General features: G+C 38.5%; 1 protein-coding gene and 1 long non-coding RNA gene across 18 annotated transcripts in view; one reads left to right on the forward strand and one right to left on the reverse strand.

Moving 5' to 3' along the window:
• LOC127154060 (titin) overlaps positions 1–22,682 on the forward strand; it is a 38,489-nt gene extending 15,807 nt beyond the window's left edge. For 3 of the 17 annotated variants that reach the window (XM_051095448.1, XM_051095452.1, XM_051095454.1), the window contains 6 exons: positions 2,568–2,792; positions 3,292–3,624; positions 4,725–5,066; positions 5,749–6,075; positions 14,175–14,516; positions 17,317–22,682. In XM_051095448.1, coding sequence (XP_050951405.1) covers positions 2,568–2,792; positions 3,292–3,624; positions 4,725–5,066; positions 5,749–6,075; positions 14,175–14,516; positions 17,317–17,699 — 1,952 coding nt within the window. In that variant the 3' untranslated portion in view covers positions 17,700–22,682. Of the gene's footprint in view, positions 1–2,567; positions 2,793–3,291; positions 3,625–4,724; positions 5,067–5,748; positions 6,076–7,358; positions 7,706–7,866; positions 8,622–8,687; positions 9,009–14,174; positions 14,517–14,612; positions 16,360–17,316 lie in introns of those variants that run through there. The other 14 variants (XR_007825399.1, XR_007825400.1, XR_007825406.1 and 11 more) reach the window with 14 other exon arrangements.
• Positions 11,048–17,600, reverse strand: LOC127154078 (uncharacterized). Its single transcript, XR_007825429.1, has 3 exons — positions 17,490–17,600; positions 16,284–16,346; positions 11,048–11,482 (listed from the first exon to the last, which is right to left on the reverse strand). It is a non-coding gene; the product is annotated as an uncharacterized LOC127154078 (long non-coding RNA).
• Positions 22,683–23,627: the final 945 nt, after the last annotated feature.

Genomic DNA, 23,627 nt, shown 5'->3' on the forward strand with positions numbered 1-23,627 from the left:
TCTACCAAACCAAGGTGTTGAAAGATCTGCATGAGGGTGTTCCCGACCCAGAGCTGTTGCAGGAACTGCATTCTGTGACCGACTATGCTCTCCGAGCTACGAAGGTCATGGCGCAGGCTCTAGGGAGGGCGATATCCAGGAGTGCTAAACCTGGCCGAGATGCGAGATGCTGAGAAGGCTCGCTTCCTTGACAGTCCCATCTCCCAGGTTGGTCTCTTTGGCGACACCGTAGAAGAATTTGCCCAGCAGTTCTCCACAGTGAAAAAGCAGACGGTGGCCATTAAACACATCCTGCCTTGGCGAGCGCCAGCCCAGCCCCCCAAGCCAGCAGCCTCCACCTGCTCAGAGCCAAGGGAGGCCCCCTGCCAGGACAGCTCAGGCCCATCCACAGGCTATAAGGAACGCTCATCAGGCTTCAAAGCATTCCTGTGATGGACAGCCTAGAGGAGAGGGACCAGCTGACCTGCCAGGATCCACACTTGACGAGAGGACGAGCGTTGGATTCGGCTGTCTGCCACCTGGCCACCACATGGTCAATAAAAAAGCAATTTCCTTTTTCTCTGGGCCTTATTCACAGTGTTTCCAACCCTCAAACTGGATGCTGTTTTCCTCATCCAGAACATGTCTCGGCACTCCTCTTGTGTTCCTTCATGTTCTGAAACATTGAATTCGTTCAGACGATCTTCCTGGCATGGAAGGTCCTCTGACAGGTTCTTACCGAACAAATTCAGCGAGCATAACACGCAGTGGTCCTTGGGGCTTTTCACCTCCAGCCACAGGATGTTTTGCTCCAACCAGCCTCAATCCCCCCACTCCCTAGCAGAGAGTTTTCTAGATTGGCTGAACCTCCCCAGTCCCTCTTGCTGGCTTCTCAGGACCATTCGACTCAGCTATGCAATTCAGTTCGCAAGACACCCGCCCAAGTACCACGGCATTCTCTTCACCTCAGTCTGAGGCGAGAATGCTGCGGTCCTCCAGGCGGAGATCGCAGTTCTTCTGGTGAAAGATGCGATAGAGAATGTCCCCCTTAGACGAAATGAAGAAGAGGTTTTACAACCCAGTTTTACCCAAGAAGGGTGGTGAGCTCAGACCAATCCTAGATCTAAGAGTTTTGAATTAGTCACTTCACAAGCTCCCATTCAAAATGTTAACTCTCAAACACATTTTCACGTGTGTTCATGATTGGTTTGTGGCAATAGACCTGAAGGACGTGTACTTTCATTTCCAAGACACAGACTGTTCCTGCAATTTGCCTTCGAAGGTCGAGCTTATCAGTACAAGGTTCTCCCCTTCGGCCTATCCCTGTTGCCCAAAGGTCGCGGAGGCTGCCCTTGCCCCTCTCAGGGAAGTGGGCATTTGCATTCTCAATTATCTCGATGACTGGCTTATTCTAACACACTCACGAGATTTGGTTTGCACTCACAGGGATGTGGTTCTCAACCACCTGACCCGTTTGGGACTTCAGGACAACTGGGAAAAGAGCAAACTCTCCTGGACACAGAGTATCTCTGAACTGGACTGAACTGGACTCGGTCACTATGACTGCACGTCTTTCCCAAGATTGTGCACAGTCAGTGCTGAGGTGCATGAGAGCTGGGCTTGATGCATATGAGACCGCTGCAGCACTGGCTTCATATCCGAGTCCTGAGATGGGCATGGCGTCAGGGCACATACTGTGTGAACATCACACCCTCGTGTCGCAAAACCTTCAGCCCTTGGGAAGACATTTTGTTCTTACGGGCGGGGGTGCCCTTGGAACGAGTGTCCAGACGCATTGTCGTCACAACAGATGCTTCCAAGACAGACTGGGGCACCATGTGTAATGGGCATGCAGCCTCGGGGGTCTGGACAGGCCTTTGGCTGCTTTCGAATATCAACTGCCTGGAGTTGCTGACATTGCTTCTGGCCTTGGAGAGGTTCTGACCCTTGATTCAGGGCAAGCATGTGTTGATCCGAACAGACAATTGAGAACTGCTGGCCTATGCCTAGAAATAGGCCTGTACTGTTCCCTTGATTAGTACCTCTTTACAATAAGATCCAGCACATCCAAGCTCTCTGTGGATCATGGCTTCAGGAATAGGATGCAACCAAGAAGATGCTAAGAGAATCCTATAGAAATGGCTAATTCTTATTTAGGGATAACTGGTATCACCAAAATGATTCCCGAAAGCATCATGAGCCTAAGTATATTATAGGGGCCATCAGTTGCAGTAGTTTCTACAGTCTGTTTATGCTTATTGTGGTTTTGGACAATCACTGCACTGGATAAAACTTTTTTCTATGAAAAGTCTATAAAAATACTTGGTTCTATTATTGAACAAACATTTGTATAGGAAAAATATGAATCAGGATTTGCGTTATATGACATTCATTATGACGATGATCATGAGACTTATGTATGTTTGTCTGATGAGTGAATGTGTAAATCAATGATGTTCTTCTGCTGTTTGTTTGCATGTGCTACATTATCAATCCTGAATCCAGACAAACTTTTATGTGGTTTGTAGAAAACATTTTCACAGCACTTTCCTATTGTAAAAATAGCTTTGTTTTCATTACTTCTTCAGGTTTTTTCGGTGTTGGAATAAATGGCAAGTCAGCGTTTGTGATGGAGGGAGATTCAGTCACTCTGAAAAATGATGTTACAACAAACCAACAACACAGAAGTAATTGGTATTTTCAGTACAGTACTGGTACTTATCAGATCAGCAGTGAAAAGACCTTCAGTGATACTGTACATGAAGATTATCATCAGGTCATCAGTGAAAAGATCTTCAGTGTTACAGTACATGGTGAGTCATTATGTTAAAAAAGTGATTAATATATTTAGAGATGTTTTTATTTATAGTGACGTTCAGAGGTGTTTTTCCTCTTCACATGTACATTAATTCACATACAGTACTGTATGTAGATAATTTCTAAAAAACACTTCTAATGTTTCTAAGTGGAATTTGTAGATTTAACTACACATTTAGTTCCCTATGATTTTAACCTTTTTTTTTTTTACGTTGGTGTGTGTTTGTTTTTAACATTTTTGATCTGAAGTTGAAAATTTCTCAAACAAAATCTGATAATATTTTCTTATGATCTGTCTTAATGCTTGTCACAATGTAAATGCATTTGACTAAAATTCCACATAATATTTCAATGCAAAAAATGTTTTGCAAATGTGTTTTTTTCAGACTCAAAATAAATTGAGAGCACGAAAATGTCTTTCATATCCACAGTTCTTTCATGTTGTTTTGTTTTTAGCAAAAAGTTCCTTCAGTCAATTGTTGGTTTGTGTTTCAGATGTTTCTGTTGCTGAACGAGACCAAATGAAGAGCAAGTCTCTGAAACATGGAGAATCTGTTACTTTAGATCCTGGTGTAATAACAAACCCAAATGATGTAATGACATGGTATTTTAATGACACTCTCATTGCTGAAATCACTGGAGATCAGAGTAAGATTGTTACAAATCACTCTTATTGGAGAGTCAGAGACAGACTGAAGCTTATCAAGGATTATCAGACTGGATCTCTGACCATCACAAACAGCAGAATCACAGACTCTGGAGATTATCAACTACAGATCAGCAGCAGCAGATTCAACATCATCAGGAGTTTCAGTGTTACTGTCACTGGTGAGTATCACTGAGTCATTCAGTGCACTAATGCAGCTGGACAAGTTTAGGAAAACAGTTTAAAAAGTTTACATTTTATCCGTTTAGTTTTGGTCAAGGAGGAATGAATCACAGGAAGCTTTGTATTAAATCATGGCTGGTGAGCCAGTAGAAATTAAGATGGCACTGATAAATGCTAGATCGTTGGTGAACAAGACATTTATTTGATTTAGACTTGGTTGCCAGCTGAGAATGTGAGTCTTATGAACTTGTGCCTTTAAACTATATAGTTTTAAAGTGCCCAAGAACAACTGTGAAGGGAGGCTGCTTAGCGTTCTTAAAAGATGCTTCAGTTGTCAGAATTTAAAATCTGAGACTTTCTCCAGTTTCAAGGTACTGTTGTTTCAACAACAAAAACTGATTGCTGTTGAATACCATCCTCAAAAACAGAGGTCTGTGTGGGCTTTAAACTAAAGCCTGAACCCGGCCCAACTCGACGAGGCACTGTTAAATTTAGAGCCCAAACCCAAAATTAATTTTCACAACCAAAATTTTTTGAAAAATGCTGTATTTCATGATGCATGCAACGATCAGTGAAAAAAATAAAAAAATAAATAAATTAAATTAAACAGTTTGCTAAAGGCTCACAGCCTCAAAAGGTAAAAAAAAAGGTACATGTACAATTTTTATTTAAATTTAATAAACAACAGTAAATATAAATTCAATAAACAACAGTCTCTAGTTGCTAGTCTTAAGTCCTAGTCTTAAGTATTTTATTTTTGCCAGTTCTTGCTGCCTACATAATACTAGACCTTCCCAATGTGCATATGTCACAGACAGTCTTGTGAACATGTGTCATTGTCTGTTAATTTGCATTAGAAGGAGAAAAATCCTGAAATGTTTTCTTCAGAAACTTCATTTCTCTTTGGCTGATGAATCTAAATCATCTTGAAGCCTGGGGAAGAGTAAATAGTCAGGAAGTTTTCATTTTGAGTCAACTATTTCTTTAAGTTGTATAAAAAGTTCTATAAGATCATTTTACTGTTTGTTTGGATGTGTTACATTATCAGTTGTGAAATACCTCTCTACCCACAATATTAACTGCTTCTTTTTTTCTTCAGTTTTTCTTGGTGTTAGTGCAGATGGAGGGTCAGTGTCTGTGATGGAAGGAGATTCTGTCACTCTACACACTGGTGTTGAAACAAACCAACGAGATGTAGTAAGATGGTATTTTAATGACTTCCTCATCGCTCAAATTACTGGATACCGGAAAAAGATCTGTACAGGTGTTCAGTGTCAACATCAGAATAATTGGAGATTAGAAGACAGACTGACGCTGGATCATCAGACTGGATCTCTAACCATCACAAACATCAGAACCACAGACTCTGGAGTTTATGAACTAAAGATTGTCAGCCGAACAAGAATAATCAGTGAAAATAGCTTCAATGTTACTGTACATGGTAAGTCATTATGTTTAAAAGCAAGCCATGTACATTTAAATCACATTATTAATATTTGTAGTGTTTTTTTTTTTTGTTGTTTTTTTTAAGCGACATTCAGATGTGTTTTTTTTTTTTTTTTTTTTTTTATCTTGTATTGAAATTGTACATTTACGTTTATTCATTTAGCAGACACTTTTATCCAAATTGACTTTTGACAATTGGAGAATACATCAAGTGATTCATTTTAAAGACGCAAATAATCACAGTGTGTGCTCGTAATACCAAGTATCAGACATTTTTCAAATAAGTACAAGCTAGACAACTAAAGAGCAGCAAAGGGATTTTTATTTTTAGGATGAAGTCAAATGGTGCTGAAAGAGATGAGTTTTCAGTTGTCGCCTATAACAAGTAATGGTCTTTTGTTATTCTAAATGTATGGCCCATTTGGTTTACACCTTTACAGACAGTTCCTGTTGATTGTCTCTGGGGCACAGTCACAATGTAAATGCGTCTGACTAAAATTTCACATAATATTTCAATGCAAAAAATGTTTTGCAAATGTGGACAAATGTGTTTTTTCAGACTCTAAGTAAATAAAGGGTATGAAAATGTCTTTCATATCCACAGTTCTTTCATGTTGTTTAGTTGGTTTTGTTTTTAGCAAAAAGTTGTTTCAGTCAGTTGTTGGTTTGTGTTTCAGATGTTCCTGTTGCTGAACGAGACCAAATGAAGAGCAAGTCTCTGAGACATGGAGAATCTGTTACTTTAGATCCTGGTGTAATAACAAACCCAAATGATGTAATGACATGGCATTTTAATGACACTCTCTTTGCTGAAATCACTGGAGATCAGAGTAACATTATTACAAATCACTCTTATTGGAGAGTCAGAGACGGACTGAAGCTGGATCATCATACTGGATCTCTGACCATCACAAACAGCAGAATCACGGACTCTGGAGATTATCAACTACAGATCAGCAGCAGCAGATTCAACATCATCAGAAGTTTCAGTGTTACTGTCACTGGTGAGTATCATTGAGTCATTTAGTGCACTAATGCTCCTGGACAAGTTTAAGAAAACACTTTAAAAAGTTTACATTTTACCCATTTAGTTTTTGTCAAGGAGGAATAAATCACAGGAAGCTTTGTATTAAATCATGGCTGGTGAACCAGTAGAAACTAAGGTGGCACTGATAAATGCTAGATCGTTGGTGAACAAGACATTTATTTGATTTAGACTTGGTTGCCAGCTGAGAATGTGAATCCTTTCTTTGAACTTGTGCCTTCTGTCACGCGGAGTGAGAGACGTGAGGCGAGCGGATCCATATGCGAGCTTTTATTGAAACTACTAGACAAAGACATAGTCGTACAGGCAGGGTCGAGACGGGAGCAGACAGGAATATCACAGGCAGTAGGAGAGAACAATCCAATAAACGAGAGCGAGAGTCCAAAAGGCAGGCGGCTAGACAGTCCAGACAAGAGAACCAGGCGGGAGAACAAAACCAGGAACCAGGAACGAGGAAACTAGGAAACGCTAACAATTACAACAATACAATAATTCAACCAACCGTGAAGTGCACTGAGGAGGACCGGGGGTTTTATAGAACGCCTGATTGGTCACGGGGGCTGACGCAATCAGAGCGGTGGAGGACGGGAGATGCAGTCCGAGATGCAAAGTGACAGTCAGAGTGTGTAGGTGAGGCGAGAGAGACATCTGGTGGTGAGTGGACAACGGGACACCGACCAGATTCGTGACACCTTCAAACTGTATGTTTTTAAAGTGCCCAAGAACAACTGTGAAGGGAGGCTGCTTAGCGTTCTTAAAAGATGCTTCAGTTGTCAAAATTTAAAATCTGAGACTTTCTCCAGTTTCAAGGTACTGTTGTTTCAACAACAAAAACTGATTGCTGTTGAATACTATCCTTCAAATAGAGGTCTGTGTGGGCTTTATACTGAACCCGGCCCAAACTTAATATCGTCTGACCCAACCCAACTCGATGCGGCAAATTGGTTTTCACAACCACAGTTTTTTTGAAAAGTGCTGTATTTCACGATTGCATGCAACGGTCAGGGAAAAAAAATCAAAGAAACAGTTTGTTAAAGGCTCACAGCCAGTTCAACACACAGGGCAAAAAAAAAACAAAAAACATTTACAATTTTTATTTAAATTTAATGAACAACAGGTGAAAAAAAAGAGTTCAAAAAAATTCTATAAGATCCTTTTACTGATTGTATGGATGTGTTACATTATCAATTGTGAAATATTTCTCTACCCACAATCTTTATTAACTGTTACTTTTTTCTTCAGCTTTTTTTGGTGTTAGTGCAGATGGAGAGTCAGTGTCTGTGATGGAAGGAGATTTTGTCACTCTACACACTGGTGTTGAAACGAACCAACAAGATGTAGTAAAATGGTATTTTAAAGCCTTCCGCATCACTGAAATTATTCCATACTGGATCATAGTATGATCTGTAGAGGTGTTCATTGTCATTATCAGGATAATGGGAGATTCAAAGACAGACTGACACTGGATCATCAGACTGGATCTCTGACCATCACAAACATTAGCACCACAGACTCTGGAGTTTATGAACTAAATATTGTCAGCAGAACAGGAGGAAACAGTGAAAATAGCTTCAGTGTTACTGTACATGGTAAGTCATTATGTTTAAAAGCAAGTCATGTACATTTAAATCACATTATTAATATCTGTAGTGTTTTTTTTTTTTACAGTGACATTCAGATGTGTGTGTTTTTTTATATATATATATATCTTGTATTGAAATTACATGTACATTTACATTTATTTATTTAGCAGACACTTTCATCCAAAGCTACTTACAGTTGTGGAATACATCAAGTGATTCATTTTAAAGAGGCAAATAATCACAGCATGTGCTTGTAATACCAAGTTTCAGGCATTTTTCAAATAAGTACAAGCTAGACAACTAAAGAGCAGCAAGTTTTTTTTTGGATGAAGTCAAATGGTGCTGAAAGAGATGAGTTTTCACCTGTCAGGGAATCAGCATTCTGGATAGGGGTTGGAAGATCATTTCACCAGCCAGGAACAGTGATATCCTTTGATCATTTATGGCACTCCAATTTTCCTGTTAAATTGGGGTAGAATTAAATGAATGGCAAAACTCAGCATTTTGTTCACGTACCGTCTCCGTCACCTCACGTACCACCAGGGGTACACGTACCCCAGTTTGAGAACCAGGTGTAGCAGATCTACAACAGCGATGTTAGCTTGTCAGTCTTCAAGCATCTTAACCCGTGTAAAGGTCCTAGCTTCTCCCTGAGTTCTCCAAGGCTTGTACATAGCTTCTCTCATAGTTCTGTCTCCTCTGTTCCCGAGGAGTAATGTTCTTTTGTTCTTTTGTTGTTCGTTTACCCCTTCACAGACAATTCCTGTTGATTGCCTCAGGGGCACAGTCACAATGTAAATGCATCTGACTAAAATTACACATAATATTTCAATGGAAAAAAAAAAAAAAAAACATTTGTTTTGCAAATTTACTGAAAGTAAATAAAGGGCATGAAAATGTATTTCATATCCACAGTTCTTTCATGTTGTTTAGTTGGTTTTGTTTTTAGCGAAAAATTCCTTCAGTCAGTTGTTGGTTTGTGTTTCAGATGTTCCTGTTGCTGAACGAGACCAAATGAAGAGCAAGTCTCTGAGACACGGAGAATCTGTTACTTTAGATTCTGGTGTAATAACAAACCCAAATCATGTAATGACATGGCATTTTAATGATACTCTCATTGCTGAAATCACTGGAGATCAGAGTAAGATTGTTACAAATTATTGGAGAGTCAGAGACGAACTGAAGCTGGATCATCAGACTGGATCTCTGACCATCACAAACAGCAGAACCACGGACTCTGGAGATTATCAACTACAGATCAACAGCAGCAGATTCAACATCATCAGGAGTTTCAGTGTTACTGTCACTGGTGAGTGTCATTGAGTCATTCAGTGCACTAATGCAGCTGGACAAGTTAAACTGCCCATGAACAACTGTGAAGGGAGGCTGTTTAGCGTTCTTAAAAGATGCTTCAGTTGTTAAAATTTAAAATCTGATCTGAGACTTTCTCCAGTTTCAAGGTACTGTTGTTTCAACAACAAAAACTGATTGCTCTTGAACACTATCCTCCAAATAGAGGTCTGTGTGGGCTTTAAACTGAAGCCTGAACCCGGCCCAAACTTAATATGAGGCACTGTTAAATTTAGAGCCCAAACCAAATGATATTGGTTTTCACAACCACCCATTTTTTTTTTTTTTTTAATGCTGTATTTCAAGATTGCATGCAACGGTCAGTGAAAAGAAAAAAAAAAAAAAAAAATCAAAGAAACAGTTTATTAAAGGCTCACAGCCAGCCACACAAGGCAAACAAAAAAAATGTACATTTACAGTTTTTATTTAAATTTAATGAACAACAGGTGCAACAGTCACATAAATTCCGCCACAGTTTTTTAGTGGTTGTGTAAAGGGACTCCAGGGAAGCGTGTAAGATCCAGATGCGAGCTTTTATTGAACACAACGTAGTCAGACAGGCAGGGTTGATCTCCAAACAAACAGTAATATCCAGGGCAAAAACAATAACGAAATCCAGAAAACAGGCAGAAGGTCAAAATACCAAGAGAGCAGTCCGAAAGTAACAAATAAACAAGGCAATGGAACAAGGCAAAACTATGGCAATGAAACAAGGTATAACTATGACTATGAGACAAAACAAAACCATGGAAATCACAAAACAAGACAATGAAACAGGTGTAAGAAAAAGTGAAGAGGATGTAGAAGATCTTGATGAAGATGTTTATTGCAGCATAGCAGTGGCAAAGTACATGTTGTACCTTGCGTTCAACAAAGTCGGAATGAACCCAGAACATCCTTAGCTCAAACCTTTTACACAGTTACAGTTAACTACCCTTAATGTAAATGAAGTTGCTCCTTTCATAACAGCTGTGGTCTGTATGTTAATCATGTTCTGACACCTCTTTGTCTGAGATGGTTCTCAGTATCCCACACCCGCTTCCATGCTACAATGGGTCACCTTTTGCTCAGGACGTAATCATCCTAAATGGTCTATAAACAACATAACTGTTGACTTTCTTCTTCTCTATAATAATTAAGCCATTTTGGGAAATGAGCATGATTAAACATATATTGTGGAGTGGAATCTGGGTTGAGGCAGACTATAATTTCTTACACAGGGAAAACGCTTGGTAGAGTCCGCACAGGCAAAACAATACTTCACGGGGCCTGTTTGGTGTAGGCCTCCTTAAATGGCCACCAAGCAGGAAGTAACCCATGAAGCAGCAGAGGGAGCGGTAACAGAGAGTCAATGGGTGAGGGCTCCTTCTGCTGGCGTGGCGTTACAGGTTGTAACAACAAGATCATAATTCTTCCTTGTAAACTGTAAGAAGTTTTCATGATTGCCGTATTAGTATATTTCAATCACTTGTGTGCTGTTTGCCACTAGATCAGACACAAGAGCAGAACACGTTTCATTTTAAATATGGGTCATTCTATGGCAATGTCCATTTTTCTTTAGGTTTACAATTTCTTTATATTTTAAAATGAAAAAAATAATAATAATAATAATAAAACTCTGTTTATTATTAGGAAAAAAAAAAATCATTAAGCTGTCATATGATTATATTCATAAAGTCAAAAGGTAATCTAATTTTAAATGTAAATAAATACATTTTAAGACATCTTGCTGTACCAAAAGTGGACATTTCTGTATAATGACCCACATAGCCTATACAAGAAAAAATGTAACCCAGCTAGCATGCTTTTAATAGCTTTTAATGCACAGCAAAAGGTAAAAATTACAGTCATTTTCATCAGTTATGGCTCGTTCTAGCATTTTGACTGCTTTAAATCAGACACAGAGATGAAGTGCGATAAGATCACATTTATAATGAATTAGCCACAGAGAGGGGGATGAAAGTTGTGTATGTGAATTACCTGCATCTGTGCTTTTCTCTCTCTCTACAAATAATGAAGCTGAGTTTAGTTGTTTCTGTGTGTGTGCTACGCGATCTATGATTGATGTGATTGAACTTAATGGAGGTCAGGGACGCTGAGGAAATGGTTTTCCTTAACTCCCTGGCCCTGCCTGCTTGCCTGCCACCTGTTTCAATCAGGCATCCAACTGGGACTGACCTCCAGAAGGAAGGTGGTCACGACAGATGCTTCCATGTAGGGAATGATTAGGTCCATCTTCAGGGTGGACCACTTCAGGCTCGTCACCTCTGAAGACAGCTATCACTGCCCAATCTATTTCTTGAAGCAATGAGATGCTCTGGTCCATGACTGACCCAGTGCCTGCTTATAAGACCATCCCCCATTTAAACTGCTTCCTCACGTCATCAGGCGGGTCAGGAAAATGAGATGCTTGCTCCTCTTCATGACCCTGTTCTGGAAAAAACAGATTTGGTCCCATGTGTTAACATTTTTACAGGAGCTGTTAGATAAGGGGCGCTCTGATCTGTTCAGACAGTCAGAGCAACACTTTGTGAGGCTGCTCAAAAGGGCTGCCTTTTACAAAGCGAAGATTATCTCACTCGATAGTGGATGCTGTAGCCCTGGCTTATGCTGTAGCTGGCCTGCAGTGCCCCAAACGTGTAAGGGCCCATTTCATCAGAGGAATGGCCTCCTCCAGGGCATGATCTAGCTTAATTTGTATTTGTGAGATTTGAGCGGCTGGCAACTGGTCGTCGTCATCCACTTTTACTAAATTTTACAATTTGGATTCTATCTGCTTAATCTATGTTTTCCCCCTCTGTCAGTGGAAGGGCAGTAGTAATAGACCTCAGTTTAGCTTGGGGTCTCCTATAGCTTAGACTATGGGCACTGCACTGTTAGATGCGTTTCCCGTTGTCAATGACGCAACTATAGGGAATGCACCAGTTATTAACATAGAACTCAGTTCTCTGAGATAAGGGAACAAGCGTTGCGTAGCTTGCAATGCCATAAGCTGCACACAAATTGATGACTGTCACTTCAGACAAATTGTTTCTGATTATATGTTGCTCTGAGCCAGCTTATATAGTCATCAGCTCCCCCCCTTTGCTGGCCGAAAGTGCCAGTGGTTTGTGCAGCTACACAAATGTTATCAAATCAGGCTTCAGTATCAGAGTAAATAGGGAGTCACCCATAGCATCGACACAAGATTTGTTCCCTTATCTCAGGAAACCGGGGTTACGTTAGTAACTGGAGCTTTAGCTACAAACTCAAGCCGACCCAAACCCAAAGCTATTCATTAAACATTAACCTGAACCCACCCCGAAACCTGTAAAGTCGTAAAGAAATTATGATTGGCTACTTTTAAATTTCCTAACATTAGAAGGAAATACAATAATATCAAAACACTAAAACTGGATCAGTTTTAAAAAGTATGTTGGTTTTCTTTTTATTTTTTTTTTTTTTTTTCTTTTTATTAACAGAGGTGGGAATTTCTGTAATCACCCAGAACACACACCCCAGCTACTGCATAGCAAAAGCCTAGCAACCACCCAGAATATCCTAGCAAACAACTAGAACATCTAACTGACCAAACTATTTGTTTTTTAAACAGGCCTTTAAGACAAGACAGCATAAATTTGTCTTTACAGGTATTCTTAAATGAAATACAGATGACTTTCCTGGCCAATAAACTCTAATGAGATCAAAAACACTATAACAAAAAATTAGGCTTCAGGAATTATTTTTGCCGCTCAATGTCTATTACAGTATACAACATAAATTAAATGACAGATACAGATGTATAACTCAGCAATGAACTTTTGTGAAGAAAAAACAATAATTTTACTAATGTAAAGTAATCTTGCAGTAGATGAAACACACTACAAAAGAATTGTAGAATACAATACAGAACAGTAAAAAATAAAATAAATAAATTCAGCATCCTCTGCACATTTGGCCAAATTTAATTACAGTATACAGTACTATAGTAGTTTCTTGGTCTTGGTAATAGTGCCTTGTTACACTGGCATACCAGTCTCACAGCTCCAAAAAGTGTTTCCCAAAATAGAGCAATATGTCAGCAATGGATGCTGCACATTACCTAGTGACCTGCACTGTGGTCCTGTGGGAGTCACTTAACTGTGCAGCAATTGAACCAGTACCTTTGGTTTGGTCAAAGCAGTGCCATTGCTCAGTACAGTGACGAAGTGGTGCTCCATCTGTGTGCTTTTGTAACTTTTCTAAAATATTCTTTCAGTCATGTACTTGATTTGCAATAAAAGCAGGATCTCTGTATGCATCACTAAAACTGTGCTGAAACAATCTACATGGGAAGCAGTTCTAAGTTTTTGTCTGATATTGGGACACATATATTGGATGAGTAAGGGTTGATGTTTAGATCGTTGCAGCATGATGCAGTTTATGATATGTCCATTATGTCAACTTGCTAAATTGGTTGCCAGCTCAAAATTATCCTATGTTAGTGTAATGTATTTACTAAGCACATTATAATGCCACATTTTTAGGTGAGTGCTGGATATGGGTGTTATAATATATTTTTTAAATGAATTCATTTCTATTTAATATGAACAAAATGCAATAAAAACAAAATATATTATACTCATATTGCTTTCAGTTATTAAATAAAATAAATAAATAAATAAATAAAAGAGCCAGCGATGCTCATGATTTTGATTTGGGGTAGAAATTACTGATCCTAGACCATCAGTTATGAGCAGCTTTTCTCTCAATAAACAACTGTCTCTAGTTGCTGGTCTTAAGTCCTAGTCTTAAGTATATTATTCTTGTTCTTGCTGCCTACATAATACTAGACCTTCCCAATGTGCATATGTCACAGACAGTCTTGTGAACACGTATCATTGTCTGTTAATTTGCATTAGAAGGAGAAAAATCCTGAAATGTTTTCCTCAGAAACTTCATTTTTCTTTGGCGGAAGAATCTAAATCATCTTGAAGCCTGGGGAAGAGTAAATAGTCAGGAAATTTTCATTTTGAGTCGTCTATTTCTTTAAGTTGTATAAAAAGTTCTATAAGATCCTTTTACTGTTTGAATGGATGTGTTACATTATCAATTGTGAAATATTTCTCTACCCACAATATTTATTAACTGTTACTTTTTTCTTCAGTTTTTCTTGGTGTTAGTGCAGATGGAGAGTCAGTGTCTGTGATGGAAGGAGATTCTGTCACTCTACACACTGGTGTTGAAACAAACCAACGAGATGTAGTAAGATGGTATTTTAATGACTTCCTCATCGCTCAAATTACTGGATACCGGAGAAAGATCTGTACAGGTGTTCGGTGTCATTATCAGGATAATGAGAGAGTCGAAGACAGACTGACAATGGATCATCAGACTGGTTCTCTGACCATCACAAACATCAGAACCACAGACTCTGGAGTTTATAAACTAAGGATTTTCAGCCAAACAAGAAGAACCAGTGCAAACAGCTTCAATGTTACTGTACATGGTAAGTCATTATGTTTAAAAGCAAGCCATGTACATTTAAATCACATTATTAATATTTGTATTGAAATTACATGTACATTTACGTTTATTCATTTAGCAGACACTTTTATCCAAAGCTACTTACAGTTGGGGAGTACATCGAGTGATTCATTTTAAAGAGGCAAATAATCACAGCATGTGCTCGTAATACCAAGTTTCAGGCATTTTTTCAAATAAGTACAAGCTAGACAACTAAAGAGCAGCAAATGGATTTTTTTTTTCTTTTTTCAAATGGCCAAATGGTGCTGAAAGAGATGAGAGAGATATAGGTGGGGAGATCATTTCATCAGCCAGGAACGGTGAATGGAAATGTTCTGGTGATTTTGTGCCTCTCTGTGTTAGTACCACAAAAGATGAGGTATTTTGATATTATTTGGCTGTTTACAGCACTCCAATTTTCCTGTTTCAATTTCAAAAGCTTCATTGTCTACCTCCAATGGGGTAGAAAATTGTCTTTAGACAAATGGCTCAGCACACAAAACAATACAAATAGTCCTCACAACAATAATTTACTTTAAAAGGAAAGAAAAAAAAAACATTCATTCTAAACATTCAGGTTAAAAACCTATTTAAAATACAAATGGCAGCTGGGATAAACATCTTCTTATACTTGGCCCTTTTCACTAAAGGCACTTTATAGATGGAAGTAATTGAAAGGAACTATAGAAAAGGAACAGAGGATGAGAAGAGTTTCCCACAATAACAGAGGCTTTCCTTTTTAGTGCCATATTAAAAAAGATCAGTGAGAGGTGATTTTCTCTCACCAATAATTTTACTTGCCACATTTATAATCTTTACAAGTCTGTTTTTGCTTTTAACAGAGAGATAGTTAAACCAGGACACAATATTAAAAGTGAGAACAGATTCAATATTGAAACTCCTCAGTTTTCTCAATAAGCCTAAATGTTGATAAACCTTTTTAAAAACACTGTCTGAATGCTTATCGAATAAAAATTGGGATTACAATACTTGTACATTGTTAGCCCCACAACACATTTCTTTAGTTTTACTAATATTAAGCTGCAAAGAACTCTACTCTGTCCAAAATGTAATAAATTAAAAAAAAAAAGTTAAGGTATTATCTAATAACTGCATATATCCTTTATACGACCCACCAATGCCATGTCATCTGCATATTTTATAAGCGTCAAGTTATCATTATCACAAGTCATTTCATTTGTGTAAATAGAAAATAAAATTGGTGATTCAATTCAGTAGCAAAACAGGCAGAATTAGGACACTGAATAATATGTTGCTTCTGATTCCTCCCCATCATAGTATTTAAACTTTTCCTCAACCTTCCGTTTATACTGCAATTTAGCCTCCTTAGTTTTTTTGCTTCAATTCTTTTTGCAAAAGTTTAACAGCATGTTTATCTCTATTTAAAAAAGCTATTTTTTAAAGATTAAAACAGTGTTTAAGATCCTTTGTAACCCAAGGTTTGTTATTTGGGTAACATTTTACATGTTCTACAGGAATAACACTGTGTACACAAAAATCCACATACCCAGATACAGAAGCATTCAACATATCAACATTGTTACCACAGTCCTTTATTAAAAACACATTCCAGTCTGTAACTTCAAAACATCCTTTTAATGTCTCAAAGGAATCAGAGTCCCAAACCTGAAAAGACCTGAATTGCACTTTCTCAGTCTTTAGTTTTTGCTTATACCGAGGAAAGAGAAGAACAGTGTTATGATTGGATCGGCCAAGACGGGGGACGTACCTTAGAGATGTAAGCACCAGGTATATTTCCATAACACAGATCCAATGTTCTATCCAGCCTACACTGTAAAAAAAAAAAAATAAATAAAAAAAAAAAACACAATTTGTTGAGTCAGCTTAAAATAATTTGTTACCCTGCTGCCTTACGCATACCCCAGTTTGAGAACCAGGTATAGCAAGTCTACAACAGCGATGTTAGCTTGTCAGTCTTCAAGCTTCTCCCTACACTCTTAAAAATAAAGGTGCTTCACGCACCTGAACGAGCCAGTCAAGGTCTGAAGGGTTGCTAGAAAGCTACAGGCAGGTGAGTTTTAATTAGTGTTGGGTGTTGGAGCTGAACTCTGCAGGGCTGCAGCTCTCCAGGATTGGAGTTGCCACCCCTGCCACAGAAGAACTTTTTTTCTAAATGGTTCCATAAAGAACCTTAAACATCTGAAGAACCTTTCTGTTTCACAAAAGGTTCTTTGTGGTAAAAGCAGGCTCTTCAGACTATAAAAAGGTAAGAAAGAGATGGTTCTTTAAAGAACCTTTGACTGAATGGTCCTTTGTGGAACCAAAAATGGTTCTTCTATGGCATGCTTTTACAGCACCTTTATTTTTATAAGTGTAAGTTCTCCAAAGCTTCTGCCTAGCTTCTAGACAGACAGAACTTTATACTTAAAAACAAATGGCTAGAAACAGTGGATACCGTCAGGACCTCCCGCTGGAGATCCTGGAATCTACAAGAAGTTCCTGAGGAGTAATGTTCTTTTGCTATTCTAAATGTATGGACCATTTGCTTTACACCTTTACAGACAGTTCCTGTTGATTGCCTCTGGGGCAATGTAAATGTCACAATGTAAATGAATCTAAAATTTCACATAACATTTCAATGCAAAAAATGTTTTGCAAATGTGGACAAATGTGTTTATTTCAGACTCAAATTAACTAAAGGGCATGAAAATATTTTTCATATCCACATTTCTTTCATGTTGTTTAGTTTGTTTTGTTTTTAGCAAAAAGTTCCTTCAGTCAGTTGTTGGTTTGTGTTTCAGATGTTCCTGCTGCTGAACGAGACCAAATGAAGAGCAAGTCTCTGAGACATGGACAATCTGTTACTTTAGATCCTGGTGTAATAACAAACCCAAATGATGTAATAACATGGCATTTTAATGACACTCTCATTGCTGAAATCACTGGAGATCAGAGTAAGATTGTTACAACTCACTCTTATTGGAGAGTCAGAGACAGACTGAAGCTGGATCATCAGACTGGATCTCTGACCATCACAAACAGCAGAACCACAGACTCTGGACTTTATAAACTACAGATCAGCGGCAGCAAATTCAGAAGCAGAAGCAGAAACAGAAACAGAAGAAACAGAATCATCAGCAGAATCAGCATCATAAAGAGCTTTAGTGTTAGTGTAAGAGTTTAAGTAGAGTTTTCACAGAGTTGTATAACTACAGAGTTAATATTAAATAAATGAACGCTGATGTTATATTTGAACATTCAATGTTAATTCAGCAGTGTCCAGAGAGAGAACGGAATAAAGGAATAAAGCGTTAAGAAAAGCTCGTCCATGTCTAAGGGGTTTTATTTTATTAATCTTCTGACTTTCTCAGTATTAACACTTTAACGTGTACAATCACACTGGTGTGATCATTCTTGGTTGGTCCGTGAAGCGTACAATCACACTGGTGCTTACTATGCTCTTCTCCTAGCTCACCAGAGACTTACTTTAATGTTTTTTCGGGAGGAGCGGTTGAATTTGCAGGCTGTAAATCCCACAGCTCGGGTTCAGTGCGAACTAAAATGGCGCCCATCACCCGGCATTGATCAACTAACATGCTCATTATAAAAGTGTTTAAACTTCCAAATACATTTATTTGCACATATTTCAGAATCAGAATATCAGATACTTCATAATATAGTGAGCATGTTTATGAATATTAATAATAAAAAAGGAAAAAATGAAATAAAGGTCGCCTAAAAAAAAACATCATGGGGGATCAGCTAGAATATTATAAACTCACATATAAAAGGGTTAAAGCCCGAAAGCACCCACAAGCAAGTATTACACTGGTGGCAGCGGTGTTTCTTTTTATATACGCGCTCAGTGTGTACAGAGGAGTGTGCTGTGGATAATCTTCAGTGATGTTGGATGAGGAAGCACAAGCATTGCGGGAGTAATGCTCATGCCTTGCTGCCGCGCCATGGTCAAACGACTCCAAAAGACATTCCATTACCACTGCCATTTTGCAACAATGGCAGTGAGTCATTTCAGCTGTGGACTTCTTGTTATGAGGTAATACAAGAGGCTGGATATAAAGGGGGTGTTAGTCTGAATGCCGTGTTAGCCATGCCATGAGAGGGGAGTGAAAACTTTCGAAGACGCCTTCCAAGTCGCTACCCAAGCTGAACGGCCAGCCAGGCAGCTAGATTGGTACAGCCAGTTTTGTCTGCTGTAAGAGATTATTCCACAGCGCAGACAATGATATTATCAATTCTTCTTTCAATTTCAATAACACAGTCAAAGAGTTAAGGAAGGATGTTTCAGCATTGAAACTGCAGCTGCATGATCAACAAGGGCGATCTCATCGAACTCCATCACCACATCGCTGCAGCTCAACACAATATGACATGCCTGGAAGTGCTGACTTTGGCACTACGAGGATGGCAGACGAGGACAATGGAATGACACTACATCGTACAGCAGCCCTTCATTTCAGTGATGGAGTCCAATCCCTCATCAGAAGCATGTCACTTTTGAGAACTACAGAGACCATCATCAGAGACCTCAGGAGCCCAGCATGGATCTTCAGAGTGGTCCACTGGGCATTTACTGAGATCACCACAAAAATCATCAGGGAAACTTCCACTAGCTGATGAGGCGGGGCACACATCAGCTGTTTCACCACCAGCCCCAGTTGACACCGTATGGATGACAACCGCAGACACCAACCTTCCAGATAATAAACACTGTCCTGTTACAGACCTGACGGACACTTGTACAACACACATCAGTGGCATTGTTGAAGGTATTAACATGCACATCATGATAGACACTGGTTCTAGCATTTCATTCATTAATGAAACTAGCCGTATGGCAATTTCTATTTGTGTAAAAGACTAGGTACGTTGATGTTACAACATGACATGCATTGTCATTAGGAATGTGAATCAAGGTATCATACTTGGTTGGGTCTTTCTCCAGCACTGTGCTGCATCTATGATCAGACTTTACCATTGCTCAACATATCTCAACTTGCCGCTGTACATTGCACAGCTCAAATTACTGTGGCCATCACCATTCCTCCACAATGTGAGATGCACTGTACAGCCAAATTCGTCCCATCTATGGTTAATTCATGTTTAGCAGATGGGTGGGTTATTTGAACCATATCCGTCTAAGCTGGATGGCATTGCAGTTGTACTCATTGTAGCTGAAAATGCTCAGATGGTAGTGCGCGTCATGAATCATGAGGCAGACAAACCAAAAACAGCTTTCACCGCTGGTTCGTTCTTTATATCAGTTTACAGTGATGTCAATGGGCCTTGTCAATGCTCTGCCTACTTTTCAAGATTTAATGCAGCAAGTGTTGCATGGTCTGTCCTGGGAAACCTGTCTTGTATATTTAGACAATATTATCATCTACAGCAAGAGTTTTGCTGAGCACATTCAACACCTGAGAGAAGATTTTCAGCAATTGAGAGCAGCGAACCTGAAGCTAAAACCATCTAAATGCAACAGCACGTGACATTTCTGGGCCATTTCTAATTGTATCAGTGGCTGGTCTTCAGCCTAATGAGAAAAACATGCAGAAGTTTAAAGAATGGCCTACACCCGAAAATCCTATGGAAGTTAGAGCTTTCTTGTGCCTGTGCTCAAACTACAGGCGTTTCATTCGTTGCTTTGCTCAAATGTCCTAGCCACTACATGCTCTAACTCAAAAGGGGAAGCTGTTTGCATAGACTAGTGTAGAGCAAGAAGCTTTCAATTCTTTGCGACATGCACTTACTACTGCTCCAATTCTTTCCCACCCAAACTTTTCAAGAGAGTTTTTCCTCTTTACTGATACTTCCAACACAGCTATTGGATGTGTTTTGTCCCAGATTAATGTTGCTGGCAAAGAAAGTGTCATTGCTTATAGCATTCACAGTCTGATGCCTGCTGAAAAACAACGGTCAAAATATGACATGGAGTTGTGGGCCATTGTTTGGTCCGTTCGTCATTTCCGTCAGTATCTCATGGGTAATTATTTTCGGATTATCACCGATCAGAAGCCCTTGCTTAATCTAAAACAAATGGTTTTGGATGGAGATCCAACAGGTTGCAGAGCAAGGCTCTGGAGATTGATCTATATGATTGGATTATTGAGTACCGACATGGTCACAAACATGTCAATGCTGATGCCATGTCTCGTCGACCTAAAAGGAACGACAGTATTCCAGATGAAATCAAGCCTGTCAATTTTGTTTCTTCTTTAACGCAGACTGAGTTAAATTGCCTCCTACTTCTGTACAACCTTTTTTTGGTGCAGATTCTGGGTTTGAGCAATCAAATGTTGTTGTCTCTACCTTTTCCACCGTTACTTCCCTGAGTATGGATAGTGGAGATATACTGAAAGCTCAGAAAGCTGACCCTGTTTTGAGCACAGTCCCCAAATGGGTGTTAAGTAAGAAGAGACCTCCATATGCAAAGCTCAAAGGTATCTCTAAAGTGCTTTGCCATTTCTGGAAAGAATTCCCAAGGCTTATCTTTGTAGACTGTTCTTTGCCGAAGAGTCAGACCTCCACCGGGTGAACAGATTCTGCAGGTTGTAGTTCCAACTTTCTCAGTATTAAAGCCCTGAAAGCAGCCACAAACAAGTATTACACTAATGTCAATGGCTACTTTTACAGGCACCCAAATAATCAATTTGTAATTGGATTGATGGTTCAATCTGACAGAAAAACATTCATGTAAACACCTTAATCGATCCGAATTAAATTCCGATCAGATTGAAGGACGTGTTTTTTTCCTTTTCTAATACAATTAAGAATGCATGTAAATGCTTAATTGGATTGAAAACCGAAACTGGAAGGGCTGCGCATGTGCAATGACGCAAAAACGGTGTAATTATGTATGACGCACAGAACGAGCAGTTCTGCGTAAATTGTTGAATGCGTGTATTGTCATTATAAAACACTCCTTGCACTTGGCAACTGTAAAGTGGAGCAGGACAACCTCCCACCAGTCTTTGTTTTGGATTCTCATCCACAGGCAACCCGTTTTGGGCACGGAGGGGCATTTTTACTGGTAATATTCATCTGAAATAGTCAGAATATAAAAACGTATTATAGGTGTACCATCGTGAATATGGCGAATAAGCCCTACCTTCTAAATGCAAGAGCCAGTCGTTGATTAGTAAAGTCATCGTGTCACTGTAGCTGCTGTTAGAAGTTTGCAAACTCACGTTCATGACTGTGCATATGCATTCAAAACCACGCTTATTTTTAAAGGTTCATGAAACCCTGGACTACTTTTTCTGAGATTTTGGCAGAGGTGTTTGTGTTGCACATCACAGATGACAATGTTTGCATCCGTTAATTTTAATTGTTGGAGAAAACTGGTTAATTTTGAGCATATTTGTGCTATTTTCATCATACGGGTTTAAAATCTAAAATGTGCTAATGTCACAGTTTGTGTAATGGCAAAAGACTATAGTACTTTATTAGTGTCTCATAATTATTCATGAGGCTGTGTTTTCTTATCCTATGAGAAGACGTTTCGCCTAATTATTCACAACAGCGTGTGTTGATTTGCTTCAGGCTGTGAGATTGCGTACATTTAAAGAAGTCCACTTCCAGAACAACAATTTACAAATAATTTACTCACCCCCTTGTCATCCAAGATGTTCATGTCTTTCTGTCATCAGTCTTAAAGAAATTATGTTTTTTGAGGAAAACATTTCTGCATTTTTCTCCATGTAATGGACTGATATGGTGCCCCGATTTTGAAATTCCAAAATGCAGTTTAAATGTGGCTTCAAACAATCCCACATGCGGTTGTAAACAATCCCAGCCGAGGAAGAAGGGTCTTATCTAGCGAAACAATCGGTTATTTTCTTTTTAAAAAATTACAATTTAAATACTTTTTAATCTCAAACTCTTGTCTTGTCTTTCTCTCCCTGAACTCTGTGTATTCTGGCTCAAGACAGTTAGGTATGTTGAAAAACTCCAATCATATTTTGTCCCTCAACTTCAAAAATCATTTTAAAATTGTCCTACATCGCTGCAGAAGTACCAACACAGTCTTTGCAAAGTGAACATGCAAAGAAGATTAACAAAAAAGGTAAAACAGCGATATAGGACGATTTTGAAGTTGAGGGAGAACATGAGATGGGAGTTTTTCGACATAACCTAACTGTCATGAACAGAAAAAAAAAAAAAAAAAACAGTCCAGGCAGAGTAAGACAAGACAAGCGTTTGACATTAATAAGTATATAAATTGTATTATTTTTATTAAACTGATTGTTTTGCTAGATAAGACCCTTCTTTTCCAGCTGGGATTGTTTACAACCACATTTGGGATCGTTTAAAGCTGCATTTAAACTACATTTTGGAAGTTCAAAAACGGGGCACCATATCAGTCCATTATATGGAGAAAAATGCTGAAATGTTTTCCTCAAAAAACAACAACAAAAAAAAAAAAGTTGTAATTTCTTTACAACTGAAGAAAAAAAAAACATGAACATCTTGGATGACAAGTGGGTGAGTAAATTATATGTGAATCTTTGTTTTGGAAGTGAACTTCAGTATTTTTCTTCATATAATAGACTGCTATGGTGCCCCGAGTTTGAACTTCCATTTGGGATCGGCAAATGATTCAAATGATTCAAATGATCCCAAATGATTTAAATGATCCCAAAAAAAATACAAAATAAAATAAAATAAAATAAAATAAAATAAAATAAAATAAAATAAAATATGTTGAAAACCTCCAATCGTATTTTCTCCCTCAACTTCAAAAATAATTTCAAAATCATCCCACATCGCTACAGAAGTACCGATTGAAGAAAGAAAGACATGAACATCTTGGATGACAAGCATGTGAGTACATTATCTGTAAATTCTTGTTCTGGGACTTCTCCTTTAAAAGCCAAAAATATATTTTTTTTTTGTGCAGTGACGTTAAGAGGTGTTTTCCTGTTTACCTTTACATTAACTCACATACATTTTAATAATAATTTCTTCAAAAACACACTGAAGTGAAATTTGATTTAACTACAACCACAGTTTAGTATGAACTATTTTTCCATTGGTGATTTGTTAGTTTAAACAGATTTGTTCAGAGAAAGATGATCGTTTCTCATCTTTGCGC

This window comes from Labeo rohita, chromosome 22 (assembly GCF_022985175.1).
Source record: "Labeo rohita strain BAU-BD-2019 chromosome 22, IGBB_LRoh.1.0, whole genome shotgun sequence".
NCBI lineage: Eukaryota > Metazoa > Chordata > Actinopteri > Cypriniformes > Cyprinidae > Labeo > Labeo rohita.